Genomic DNA, 15,090 nt, shown 5'->3' with positions numbered 1-15,090 from the left:
ATACGCATATTATGTCTTATATGCATAAAAGAGTTTGAAAAATTCCAAATTATTTTTGGTCCACGACAAATAATCAAAAATATATAATAATATACAAGACAAGAATTCAAATATACACAATTGTAAAAATAATTAAACACACTTAAATAATTCCAAAGATACATTTGCATTATTGTTCAAATATTTGACTACAAAATCGATATTACACTTTTTTATTTCAACAAATATTTATTTAATTGAACAACAGCTTTAAGCTTTTTCAAAATTTTCGCATTTCCTCAAATATTTGAACAATGTGAGAGAGCGTACCTTAAAAAAAAACGTAAAAGTAATAAAAATCAATCAAATGAAAAGAAATTAATCATAACAATTATTATTTGATTAAGAAGATGCTCAATAATTTCGTCCCATAACACGATCCAAATCATTCCAACTGCACGAATAATCAATTTGCAATAAACCCTTTTTGCTCATACCGAATTTACTATTATAAATTCCACTGTAGAGCGATGAAGAGGGACGACGACCCAAAGTCTGACTGTCGGTCATGCCCGCACACCCATAACAACTGGAGGGGCCGGCTGTGGTGGTGGTGGTGCCATAAATCGAGTGAGTGCCATATAGTTGTTGTTGAGCCTGCGACAAGCATTCGTAGCAATCGGATACACTACAGCAAGGAGGCAATGTAGCATAAGGATTACAATAGTCGTAGGTTGGTGGCATAGGTGGTGGGGATGGGAATTCAAGTTTGGGTGCTGGTTTTGAAATTCGTCGTTGTTGTGGTAGAGCACCATAGTTGGAAACTTTGCGGTGTAAGGTCATTGTGTGATAGTCATCGCCAAGCGAACTGTGCGGCTCCGTTGAGGAGGAAGATGAGAAGCCTGATAAAAAATAAAGTTCTTTTTAAGTAAATAATTGTAATTTAATTTGTATGAATTTCAATACATACCACCAAATCCCGTATAAATATTCTGTTCAACATCTTCCAAATTAAGAGCATTTTGAAATTTCTGCGCCATATGTAAGGTCATGTAGTCATCATATTTATCGGCTCCTCCAACATCGTAAAGACCACTGGGACGTCTTCTTTGGGGTTGAGGGTTGCAGCATTCCATTTGACACTGGAAGTGTGTAGAACGTCTTCGGTTACGCGGCATAGTGGCTGCCATTCGAGGAGGTACCTCAACTGGTTCTCTGCCGTAATAATAGTTCGAATGCATGTTTTCCTCTATTGGACTAGGAGATAGCGATGTCTCGTAATATTCTTGATGTCGTGGAGATAATGGCTGCTCAACTTTCCTGTAAATATCAATTGCAAAGATTTTATATTTATAATTTATAGCAACTGATAAAGTAATAAGGTAAATAAGTTAGAAATCTATAAGTAGATTCCGATGCTATGTTAGAAAATTGATTAGTTCCACGAATAGCTCTAGAACGTGCTCATATTATTGCTAGAATTAACAAGATTTATTTATATATCATTCACTCCACCGTACATCACCAACAAATTGAACTTGGGTATTCCGATTTTAACCATATTCGCTAAACTCATTACCCCCATTAACACGAAGCCTGGTTATGTGTTAACTAATAGTTATACGGTCGGTTAAAATTATTTTTGTATGAAAACTGTTACTGGGGCTTAGAGTCATTTGGTTATTTAAAATTTTAAACTTTGAAAGAAGTAAATGAGCAAAAATATTTTTCTTTTAAAATTTCAGTAATTTATTTTCGTGAATGATTTTCGGAAGAGGGCCTTATATGGGAGCTATGACTAATTATGGACCGATCGTCATGAAATTAGGTGGCATGAATTCCGTATATGGGCAATTCCACGAGAATGACTACCACGACCGAAACCCCAAAAACCCTTGAAAAGCTCACATTTTGAAAATCGAAGAAACCGGGGTTTTCTCCTCGAATAGCAGGTTTTTTCTAAAAGTGTGTTTTATGAGTTTTAGTGTATCCAAATCCTAAAAAAAATTCAAACAAATACTTCAACTATTTTAGAAGACTTTTTATAGTTAGAAAATGTCACAAGTGATCTGGAAAGCCTGGAAACTTACTCAATGCTTTGTTTTCTATATGTCCTACAAATACACCGAGTAAAATATGATTTTCAATGTCTAAGTTTATAAAATCAAAAAAAAAAATCGATATTCTCCAAAGAATTTAAACTGTGTTTTACTTATTCCTAAGAGATTATTTTACCTTCATAAAGTCTTCAAATTTACTGACGTTAACGATCTCCGGGTCAAATTTTACTCAAATAGAAAATAGATTTTTTTTAATAAAAACCTAACGTAGTTGTTCACATTTGAAATTAAATTAGTTCGAGTATAATGTTCAGCAAGTATGATGGAAAGACACAGATATACATATATTAGAGCTCCCAAAGATCTATTGTGGTGCTACCAAAGCTCTAAAAAAATGTTACTTAATTGTACAAAAGACTTTAATTCTAAACAAGTTTATAGATATTTTTTTGCCAATTTGTTTTTATAAAAACCTAACGTAGTTGTTGACATTTGAAATTAGATTTTAGAAAAAATTAATTATTAATTTCAAAATGGGTCAAATTTGAACTGAAGACCTTGTGAAGGATAAAAGAAGTAATCAAAATTGTTTTAATCACTATTATTTTAATAACTAAAATATTATTCTTCTTATTTCTAGGCGTTTTAATATTTTTCCAATTTATTATAAAAAAACCGAAACCGGTTTATATTAAATTGCAATTTTTCGAAGAAACCGAAAACCGGTTTCTAAAAAATGTCGAAGAATCGATCACCCTAGTAGATACATATACGTGCACTCGCGATAATATGAACACCCCAAAATATGAACAATTTTTACTTCCATAGGGTACTCTAAAATATGAACTTAGTGAAGTAAGCTGTTCATATTTTAAAGCTTTTTACAGTTAGTCCGGTTTGAATAAAATTTCACATGCGCAATTTTTAAAGTACTTTTTTCTTCTTAAGTTATCTTAAAATTTCTGAGAAGACGTATAAGATATTTATAATTTTTGAAAAGCTGACTTTATATCAAATATTTTAAATGAAAAATTAAAATTTTTGATGATATTTTCCAAAAAATTATTTCGTGAATTTTTTAACTGTCAAAAGTTATATACATTTTGGATAAGTAGATAAAACTCTCTATCCATTGATATATAACATGTCTACTTTATGTTTTTTACGTGGAAAATTAATTAGGGAAATCTTAACATCTCGCAAAGTAAAAAAATATGAAGTAACGACTTAAATATACCTGTTACTTCCTATATATTCTGCATATCTGTAAATAAATCATTCTTTTTTGATTTTAATTCATCATGAATTAGCTAAATTTTGAATTAATTCTTTTCACAACAAAAAAGAATTGAATGAAATTTGAATTAATTCAAACGAATTAGGCAGAAATGGATTTCAATTCATTTCCAATTCAAATGAATTTGTTAAAGTGAATTGCAATTCATTTCCAATTCGTTTGAATTGAATTGATTTTGAACTCATTCAATCAATCAAATTCACGAGCAGATCTAGGGAGAATGTAAAATATAAGTTTTTTTTAGCAAATAAACAAAATTTTCCCATCTACCTGACAATTCCAATATATCATGGGAATTTCAAATCTATGAAGTTTTTGTCTTTGGACTATATTAGGTGATTTACAAAACGAGAGTAATGCTTGCTGTCTTTAGAATAAACAATTAGTTGAATAACAAAACGAATGTGATGCTTACTGTTTTCTAATTTCATTCAATTCAAATGAGTTGGAAATGAATAGCTAATTCAAAATCAATTTAATTCAAAAGAATTGTAATTCACTTTGACAAAATTCATTTGAATTGAAAACGAATTGCAATTAATTTTTACCAAATTCATTTGAATTGACTCAAATTTCATTGAATTAATTTTTTTGTGTGAATGATTCGCGAATTAATTCAAAAATGAATGATTCATTTACAGCTCTGATATTCAGTAAAATTTGTTACCAGTGATTTTTCAATCAAGGTTATTTAATTCTCCCGGTAGGGAAATATTCTCATCTCTACATAGAACTGTTAGAATTGCTCGATAATAGATTTAGAGAGCCGGGAATTTTTACATCCAAGATTGGAAAACTTTTTTTTATGTTTATGTTAAGGTTATCAAAAATGGCTGTAAAACAATAAATTTTGACAGGAGTCAACTGACAGATTAATGTGTTGTCCTTTCAGTTAAGAGGTGGGAAATTAAAAAAGTCACGGACTTATTAACCCACCCTCGTATTTCGCAAATACAGAAGGCCATAATTTGATCAATTATTTATGTCTTATAAACCACTCCTAGTCATATGATCCCAAAATATGTTCATTGAAATTATTTAACATGAACTGATGTTGAAGTAATTGGTTTCTTTTCAAGGTAGGGGACCTTTCAATGTATCAATTGTACGTTCAAAACAATTAGCACATATTTCTCGGAGTGTCGGTATCAAACAGAAATATCTTTAAAGGGGAGGTTACGTTTTTCAACATCGGTATGAAGTTATAAAGCATAATAATCCTTGAAGGATAATATGATTTTCACCCTAATGCCTGTCATTTTAAATAATAATCGTAATATGTACTTACTTTCTAACATAATCATAGTTTTCTAAGTCCCATGGATCCACATAACATCTCTGAGATGGCAATAGGGTTGTACTATAAATATCTTCCGTATTATCGATCGTGTAATATGGTGACTCTTGAGAATCGAAAGATTCATTGTATAGAGCATCCTGTGGTAAAGGTTGTTTCGGACCGCGTCTTCTGGGAGTTGTATGACTACGTTCACGCATTTTCACTTATTCAATATCTGAAAATATACAATTTTGCATATTTTGTTTAGCAATTTAATTATTGACATTTGGCGAATGCAACAATGCATTTCAATAAAACTGATATTTGAATAAGAATTAATTATTGTTGATATGACAATAAGTAAATGTTTATTAACATAAGTATATAAACAATTGTTAGGTAATTGCATACTTTTTATGCATTGTTAAATTTTCTTTATGAGTTAGTTATACGAGTAATATGTAATTATAATACGAATTTACGAAAATATATTCTATTTAGTTTCTTCTTTAACATTTTATAGAAATTGTTCCATCAAAAATGTTTACATTCTGTTTGCCTATTTAATTTACAATCTGCATCATTTTTTTTTTAATATAATCGATTCTCATACAGCTGCAAATAGATCGAATCTTTTCTTAATAATTTATTCCTTAAGTGACTTTAATTAAATGGCAACAACTTGAGTTTAACCAAGGCTTAAATACAATAGTGGCCATAAGTAATCATAATATCTTTAAAATAATATTATACTGACATCTTACAATGTCAGCTACATTAGGGTGGTTGATATCATATCAAACAAATGAAAATACCTACATTATTTTTGTAGTAAAAACTAGACAAATGAAATAATGTAACTATTATTTTAAAAAGCTAATGTTGCTGGATATAAATAAATGCAATGTAAAATTATAATACCGCCCTACTGAGTTGTATTTAAAATGCCAAACATGGAAGCAATAAAATTATACGTACTTTGAAACAAGTGGTTGGACAACTTTAAACACTTTGTTTAACACACACTCGAAAAAATAATAATGTTAAAAGGGAGTAATAATTATGCTGTGTTTTCTACTAAGGTGTACGAAGGGTGTACAACATTCGGAAAATTTATTAATTTAGAAAACTCAAGAAGAACCATTAGGAAAACTTAAGGCATCAGTTATGTATGTTCATTTCAAGTAAAATAAAGTCTCTCTAATTATGTGAATTCTCGTATCACAAGTGCCTACGTTCATGTCCCTATCAAAAATACCCTTCACTCGGGAATGAGAGTGTTCCTAATCGGGAACATTTTTTGATTTAAATAACTTAATTTTAGTCACCTCAACTATAATGTTTCAGAAACAACAATAACCGCATTATTTATTTGGGACTGAATCATTTGTTCAATTCACAAGGTCTCCTATTATGACATATTGTCAGAATATCGTAATAATTTACGAATCGGCGGCTCGGCTTAACCGGCTCATAAGGTAGGGTCACACATTGCGAATATTTATTCAAAAAAGCGTAACCACTTTTTTTAGCACAAATTAGTTTGACGTGTTTAATCTTACAAGTGTTATGTAAGATCAAACAGCATAAAATTAAATAAAACTAAATTTTTTGTTTTGTATCAAACCTTTAGGCGTTCGGCGCAGGTCTCTGCTTGTTGGTTACGATAACACAATAATGATATGTTTATTGTAGCATTAAGTATTTTAAACAAACAAAAAAATAAATTAATTTTCTAATAGATTTTTTAGAAATAAATCTGGCATTTCTAAACGGCTGGACCGATCGGGATAAACATTAATCAAGTTTAAGTTATTAAAATGGGCCCTACAAATACTCCAGGGGCGGCGCTATGGGGGCTCGTGGTAAATTTTTAAACACGTGCCATTCTTTGTTTCCCATCCGATTTCGTGTGCTATTTATCTCTTATAATTTCCGAGTTATAGGCATTTCAAAATTGAAATTTTACCATACCTTGCTCCGATTTTTTAAAAGTATAGGTCGTACTTTTGGATCGAATGGAGTCGAATTTCTTTTGTTAGTTAGACAGCTAAATTACCAAAATATAAAATAATTCAGAGCATACCAATTATGGATCCAAAAATAAACGATTTTCAATTTAAAAATTACAAATTAAATTGGGCGAAAATGTGAATTAACTCTTTTTTTATCAGCTATCTTCATGGAGAACATTCTGGTATAAAAAACATATCCAATTTTTCGAATACGTCGCCACTAAGAACATATAAAAATGTTATGTTATTCTGTCAGTTATCTTTATGGAGAACATTCTGGTATAAAAACATATCCTATTTTTCGAATACATCGTACCTACGCCCTTCGCAATTTGACCTATCAAAAATTCAACTTTGGCTGGGATCAGAAAACTGAAAGCTGCTTTGAAAACCTTGATGTGTTCCCTATTTATCCCCAAAGTATTTTCCCAGCCCCGAAGGCAATGTGGACCCTATTGGTAAAATTGTAAACAATACCATTTTTGGGATTTTCGCTCCAATTTTTTGGAATTGCAGGATTCTCTTTGAAATTTTGACAAGTTTTTTTACACTTTGTTATTTATAATGACAAATTTAAACAACGTTGAAAATTTGATTGAGTTTTGTTAATAAAGATTTTATTACATAAAACTAAAATTTTACAAATTAAAAACTTAAAAAATTTTGATTCTGCCCTACTGTGCGTCGTGGGGAAGGTATTATGTGTTTGTGTTGTTTAATATAGACAGAAATCACGTGACCTAATTTCCTGGCGTTCTGTCCATAATACAGTACAACAAATGAAGACTTTTGGAAAAACACGTGGACTGAACGGTATAGATTCGATTGTATTACCAACGGGTTAGAAAATTCCTATACTCAGTTTGGCGATTTTGGTGACTAATTTTTTTATGGGCCTCCGAAGGTTCTGAAAATCAGTGGGTCCTCAAAAAAAGAGGAGTTTTTGGCCAACAGCTATTTCAAACTTGGTGATACCGTTTAACTTTATATGGCAATAATATAGCTAATAGCACGCCAAACAATTTTTGTTAACATTTTTTCCCAAAAAAATAGCTTTTTCGTGCACTTTTTTTTAAAAAAAATATAGGAAGAAAATTTTTTTTCACTTTTTTATAATAACTTCCAGCGACTCCTAATTTTTAGGAAAGTTTTAGCTACGGTAAAATTGAACAACTCTTCAGAACATATCAATGCAATCTGAACATATCTACTCTAAATACCTCACAAAAATCACTTTTTTACTATTTTTTGACGCTAATACAAAGATTTTTTATTAAATTTTTTTAATTAATTAAGTATGTTCGAGTGTATACTTCTCTATTGTGCTGCAATAACGAAGAATAACGTTATCCTATCTTGATCACGCAATACCGGCTTGAAACAAGATATGCAAAAAATGTTAAAATTGTTTAAAGTGGGCAAGGTTTGTGGAGCTTCTGAAGAGTAAATATAAGCTTTTTTGATATCGGTGGAGACCTTATGACTTGGAGATTGACATTTTAGTGAAATGAAATAATTTTGTGTTCTTTCGGACGTCATTTACCTTAAAAACTAAAAAGATTTTAATATGGTGATTTTCAATCAAAAAAAATATAAACTCTGAATTAATGTAAAATTTTAAAGGTTACAGACATCCAATAAAATTAGCAAGTTATATAGATCTAAATGTTCTTAAGTCAATGCCATCACTATGTTGCCATTCTTTGTTTTCAAACACCAAAATTCCTAAAACGGGAAAATGTGTTCCAAAAACTGATTTTTTTTTAGAAAAGTTCCCACTTTGACGTTATTTACAGCGTGATAGTAAACACGTTTTGTATGTATATAAACAACATATGGGGCTATACAAATATGAAAAGTTTTTGAGGATCGGTGCTTTGCGTTTTTAGAATTTTTTACTCAAACCTAAAATTTTGTTTCAAAATTGGCCAAGTTTGGATAGGTCTGGGGGAGACAATGTCCGCTTAAGTGAGTCAAATTTTACTTTATACATTTTTGCATTAAGTTTTCTTTCCAGATTATAAAAAAATGTATATAGTCCCGAATAAAATTTGTTTTCTATAGAAGAAAAAATATGGGGACTAGGTACTAGGGTATCCAAATTATTAGATTTTTCTTTTGTTTGAATAAAACGAATAATTCCAATAAGAACTTGGTTTTGATTTTACTGCAAATTGTATGGGAAAACATGGACGCAAAACCATTCGTATTGATTTTGAACTTCATACGTTCTTATTTAAATTCGTTATTATGAATAAAAAAATATGATAAATTAAAGCAAATATATTTATTCGTTTTATTCGATTAATCTTCATAAAATTGTTCGATTTATTTGTTATTCGAAAATAGGCATTTATAAATTCTTCGAATAAGAAATTGTTCGATTAATCGAATGATCATTTTTTGAATGGATACACTTCTGTTTACATATTATTGTTCAATTTTGAATTAAATGGTATGGCGATTTCCATCCTTGGCATTGTTTAGTGAAGACTGTTTTACCCCAGGCTTAAAATATAATGACATCTGGAGGCGCCACAGTCATCAAGTATTTTGTTTTAAGTTAGATTTAGTACTTATTCGTAAGATGGAGTTTATTTGTATATTCGTTTTTCTATGAACCATTCGTTGTTTAGACATTGGAATAGATAGTCACATAATTTTGCAATATTTGAAATAAAAAAACCTATTTTGAAATTTGGAATTTTATTGAAATAAAATCAATTGTATATTTTATTTGAAAATTTTATACAAAAAAAAACATAAACAAGAAGTGTTTTTGTTTTTTTTTTTTTATTATTGGCCAGCTGTTTATAATCACAAAACAAATTGGATTAAGTTCACGGAAACCAGCGCTAGTTGAACATTTTTTGGTCCTTCGAACCGGATATTTTGGTTATTGGAGTGGATTAACCCCGATTTGTTTCTTTGGAATAAACAGGTGAAATAAGTATTTATATTTATTTGTTTTATTTGTTTCTTGTGAGACTTGTTTTTATACATACAAAATCTTGCAAGAAACACTTATACTACAATACTTCATAATTCATAGTTATAGAAGCATTGTATATCAAAGCTATGTGAATTGATTAACTTCAATTCGTAGTTTTAAACCTTTTTATCATAAGTGTGTGAATTGACTAACTTCAATTCACAGTAGTTAGTTTTTTACACACTGCTTTATGAAAAGGTGTATGAATTGACTAACGTCCATTCACAATATATGCATATTGGTGCATGAATTTGATAAATTTAGTAGATTGTCGAACTTATCTACTAATAATAGATTGGCAATTGTGGTTTTATTTCAACAACTCTGTAGTCTCGACCTCTATCACTGTACTCTCGGCCGCTGTCATTTTTTTGTTTAAGCCAGCTGACAGCAATTTGTTTATTTTCGTTTTTAATTTTTTATTTATTATTTTTGCCAAATTGGTGCAATTTTTGTTTTTGAATTTTAATAAAGTGCCAAAATATTAAAGAAATTAAAGAAGTTTGGAAAATAGTGCCGGAAAAGTTGAGGAAGACAACAAAACAAAACCCCAATACGATCAAAAAGTAGCAGCTACAACAAGACAATTTTGGAAAGCAACTTACTTATACCAAGACTGGTACAAACTATTTGGCAAAATCTGGTCACCGAATTATTGGTGAGTTTTTGTTTTTTATTTTTATATCAATTAATAAAATAATAAGGTTTGTTTGTGACAACGCTAAATACAAAATTACTACACCGAATATTACAAAACTTAGATTGAGTGGTATACGAGTGTTGTTATAAAGTTAGTTTTTTTTTTATAAATTTAATGGTGCCGGAGCCTTAAATTTGTTGGTCAATTACGCCTATAGCATATTTTTTTTAAATTTGAGTGTTGAAAGGCTATTTATTAATCAAGTCTAAGTATATTAAACATTGAGTTTGGTTTTTTTATAATAGAATTTGATTTATACTTATTTTTATTTGGGGAATTTGTTGTTTTTTGTACAAATTATTTGGTAAAAATGGTAAAATCTCAGAAGCTTATCACTTTTGAACGTACAGCGGCTATATTTTTGGATTTTGAAAAGGAATATAATGATCTGCAAACTGAAACTCTTAATTCTTATTTGCTCGATATAAGAAAAGAAGAGTTTAAGACGTTGTGGGATAAGACAAGAAATACATATGAAGATTTTGCAACACAAGACAATAATGAGGTATCGGAAGAGGATTTTCAGAACGCGAAGGAGCTTTTTAAAAATTGTCGATTAGGGTACATCTCGTGTGCAGCTCAAATGGGTGAATTATCAGATTCATTTTTTAACAAATCAGGAATGTCATCAACTCAGTATGGTGGTAGAAATACAGTAGAGATCTCTAGCGGTCAAAGGCACAATTTAAAGTTGCCACCCTGTATCACCGAAGTTTTTAAAGGTGACTACCAATCATGGCCGTCCTTTCGGGACATGTTTAAGGCCGTTTATATCGATGGGGCCGATTTGTCAGGAGTTGAAAAACTCTGCTATTTAAGACAATTTACTGAGGATGACGCGTTATTAATAGTAAAAGAATCTCCTCTCACTAATGAAGGTTTTCTAACTGCTTGGGAAAACCTAAGAGACAGATACGAGAATAAGAGAATTTTGGTCCACGACCAATTGAAGATTTTATTTAATTTGGTATCTGTGAAATCGGAATCCGGAAATGATATTAAAAGGCTACAACGTGACATTAACAACTGTATTTCAACTCTTCGAGTTTATAAAATAAATATTGAGTCCTGGGACCCAATATTCGTTTATGCATGTTTAACAAAATTGCCATTTCATACTTTGTCGTTATGGGAGCAAACTGTTAAGAGCAAAATGGAAATTCCCCTATGGAAGGAACTGGATGAGTTCCTTACGGGACGTTTTCATTCTCTAGAAACAATAAATAATATTCGAAGTGCCAATAAGACAGATTCTAATAATAAATCGGACAAGTCGAATAATTCAAAACATCGAAACACTTCTGTTAGAGTTTATCAGACCAAAGTTTCAGGAAAATCTTGCCCAATCTGTGCTACAAATCACGCTTTGAAGGATTGTCGTAAGTTTTTAAGTAAGGATCAGGCAGGAAGGTTTCTAATTGTTAAGAACCAGAAATTATGTATTAATTGTTTGAACGAGGGCCATAAAATGAGTGAATGTAAGAGTAAGTTTAATTGTTCTAAATGCCAACTTAAACATCATACTCTTCTTCACAAGGAAGTTACTAATCCTGTACTAAATTCTAGCAATCAAAATATGGATGATGTGCCGTCTACATCACAGGGTATCGTAAGAGTACAGAATAATACTGTGCAAAACTGTTTTGTAACAACTTCTAGACAGATTCTTTTAGCTACGGCAGTCGTTAATATTGTATGTCAGGGAGAAACTTTTACAGCGCGGGCTCTAATTGATCCAGCTTCTCAATCATCGTTTATATGTGAAAAAATTCAACGTAAACTTGATTTGCCTACAGAGAAAGTAGATTCTAACATCTCTGCCCTGAATTGTGCTCCGGCTGGTTCATCTCATAAGCAATGTAATTTTGTATTGGGATCTAGAATAGATAGATCTTTTAGGTTGAAAATGTCAGGATTAGTACTTCCTAGATTAACTGGGAATTTACCAAATAGGTCTGTGGATAATTCTCTTTTATTGAGCTCACCATTTAATATGGATCTGGCAGATCCAAATTTTACAGAAAGCGGACCTATATATATATTAATCGGTGGTGATTTTTACCCGAAAGTTATGTTAGGACGGTCAAAACATAATGTGTATGGAAATTTGATGGCCCAGGAGAGTGTATTTGGTTGGATTTTGACAGGACCTATTGAAGATAGGCATCCTAGGTCATTTACAACAGTAGTTTCATGCTATACAGAAGTGAATTTAGATAAACAGTTAGAAAACTTTTGGAAGTTAGAGGAGCCTCCAAAAATATCAAAATTTACTCCTGAAGATGATTATTGCGAGGAATTTTTTAAGAAGACCACAAAAAGGAATAGTGAAGGGCGCTTCATCGTATCGTTACCCTTCAAACCTCAATATTTGGTGGATAATAATTTAGGATCATCTCGAGAAAAGGCTAAGCGACAATTTTTAAGAAATGAAATATCACTTCAGAAGAATCCTGAGTTAAAAGCCATCTATGATGGGACATTGTCTGAGTATGAGGAACTAGGTCATATGAATCAAGTGGATAGTAACTATTCAGATGAATCAAATACATATTATTTACCTCACCACGCTGTATTTAAGCCCGAAAGTACTTCCACTAAAGTTAGGGTGGTGTTCAATGCTTCGAGTAGGACATCTACAGGATTAAGTTTAAATGATATATTGTATACAGGTCCAGTTTTGCAAAATGATCTGATGTTACTGATTATAAGATGGAGATTTTATAGGTTTGTTTTTAATGGAGACATAGAAAAAATGTACAGACAGATTTTGCTTGAACATGCCAATTTCCAAAGGATTGTATTTCGTCGGAATCCTCAGGACGATTTAAAGGATTACGAGCTAAAGACTGTAACTTTTGGGATAAATTGTGCCCCTTTTTTAGCGATAAGAACTTTACATCAACTTGCAGATGATGTTGAGGAAAAATGGCCTTTAGCATCTAAAATTTTACGTGACATGATGTACGTCGATGATGCTCTAGTTGGAGCCCATGATGTAATCATGGCTATAAAAGCTCGTGATCAAATAATCGCAGCTTTATTATCTGCAGGTTTTTCAATGCGAAAATGGACATCCAATAATGAGAAAATTTTAGAAGGGTTACCATCAGATCATTTATTGCATGAAAAATTTTTAGAAATCGATGATACAAGTACCACAAAGACTTTAGGCGTTAGATGGAATGCCAAAACTGACCATTTTTATTTCTCTACATTACCTATAGCACTAAAAGATAGTTATACGAAGCGGGAGGTTCTTTCCACAATTGCAAGACTATTTGATCCCGCGGGTTGGTTAGGTCCGATAGTGGTTATAGCAAAAATTTTGATGCAGCAAATATGGAGTGATAAAACGGATTGGGATGAGGTCTTATCTGAGTGTAGTGGAACTAAATGGCGTCAATTTCTCTTAGATTATGTTCATATCGATGACATAAAGATTCCAAGATGGGTTGGTTTTAAACCATCGGTGAATTTGGAATTTCATGGATTTTCAGATGCCTCAGAGAAAGCATATGGTGCTTGTGTATATGCTCGTATTCAAGACGAAAATGGTATAATACAAAGTCATTTGGTTTTGGCAAAATCAAAAGTTGCTCCACTTAAAACCGTTTCTTTACCTAGGCTAGAACTTTGTGGTGCTTTATTATTAGCAGAGTTATTAAAAGCTATAGGCAAAGATTTAAAATTTGATGGTACTAATACCAAATTCTACACATGGACTGATTCCATGATCGTATTAGCGTGGCTGCAGAAACCTCCAAGTTCATGGACAACTTTTGTAGCAAATCGAGTTGCTAAAATTACAGAGTATACTAGTAAAGAATGCTGGAGACATGTAGCTTCATGTGATAACCCAGCAGACTTGTTAAGTAGAGGAGTTTGCCCACAAGAATTAGTAAATAATCGGATTTGGTGGCATGGTCCTAGTTTTCTGTGCTCCAATTCATCCCAATGGAATATACAAATTGGTACCAATTTTGAGACTAGAGAGGAACAGAAGAATCATAAAGTATTTTTTACGTATTCTAAATCTTATTACGATTTAATCGAAAAATTTTCTTCGTTTACGAAAGCCCTTCGAATTATGGCTCTAGTAATGAGAGCAATACAAAGAATGCGTGGATTTAGTCATTCTAATTTTTCCTCTGAAGAATTAACAGCTGATGAATTGAATACTGCAAAAATTAAATTAATTATTATGGCTCAAAAGGTAGCATTTGGTGACGAGTATCATAAATTAGAAAACAAAGAATCAGTTAAATGCGGCAATATATTAAATTTAAATCCCTTTTTAGACGAAAAGGGCATTATGCGCGTAGGAGGCCGTTTGGCAAATGCTCTGGAATTGAGCTATAATGAAAAATTTCCAATTTTATTGCCATCAAACTGTCGGTTTTCAGTACTACTCGTTGATTTTATTCACAAAGTCACATAACATGGAGGAAATCAGCTAATGTTAAGAGTTCTGCGGACTCAATTCTACATTGTGCGTGCAAGAAATTTAATTAAAACAATAATAAGCAGGTGTAGAATGTGTGCGTTGTATAGAAAAAAGGTTCAGAGTCAGATTATGGCGGCGCTTCCCACGAATCGCACTATAATTTCTAGACCATTTACAACGACAGGGGTAGATTTCGCAGGACCATTTGATATCCGAAACTTTACTGGTCGAGCTTGTCTCATTACAAAGGGTTATGTGTGCTTATTTGTGTGCTTTGCTACGAAAGCTATTCATTTAGAAGCTGTTAGTAATTTATCGACA

At 31.5% G+C, this 15,090-nt stretch overlaps 1 protein-coding gene across 1 annotated transcript in view; it reads right to left on the bottom strand.

The window, feature by feature from the left end:
- Positions 1 to 378: 378 nt before the first annotated feature.
- LOC135960938 (uncharacterized) overlaps positions 379 to 15,090 on the bottom strand; it is a 50,604-nt gene continuing 35,892 nt past the window's right edge. Inside the window, exons 2-4 of the mRNA XM_065512359.1 lie at positions 4,625 to 4,850; positions 950 to 1,299; positions 379 to 881 (exon numbers count right to left, since the gene is read on the bottom strand). Coding sequence (XP_065368431.1) covers positions 394 to 881; positions 950 to 1,299; positions 4,625 to 4,833 — 1,047 coding nt within the window. The 5' untranslated portion in view covers positions 4,834 to 4,850 and the 3' untranslated portion in view covers positions 379 to 393. The remainder of the gene's footprint in view (positions 882 to 949; positions 1,300 to 4,624; positions 4,851 to 15,090) is intronic.

The sequence above is a fragment of the Calliphora vicina genome, chromosome 5 (genome assembly GCF_958450345.1).
Source record: "Calliphora vicina chromosome 5, idCalVici1.1, whole genome shotgun sequence".
NCBI classification, from domain to species: Eukaryota; Metazoa; Arthropoda; class Insecta; order Diptera; family Calliphoridae; genus Calliphora; species Calliphora vicina.
The sequence above is the reverse complement of the archived record's forward strand: the minus strand, read 5'-3'. Positions and strand labels throughout refer to the sequence as shown.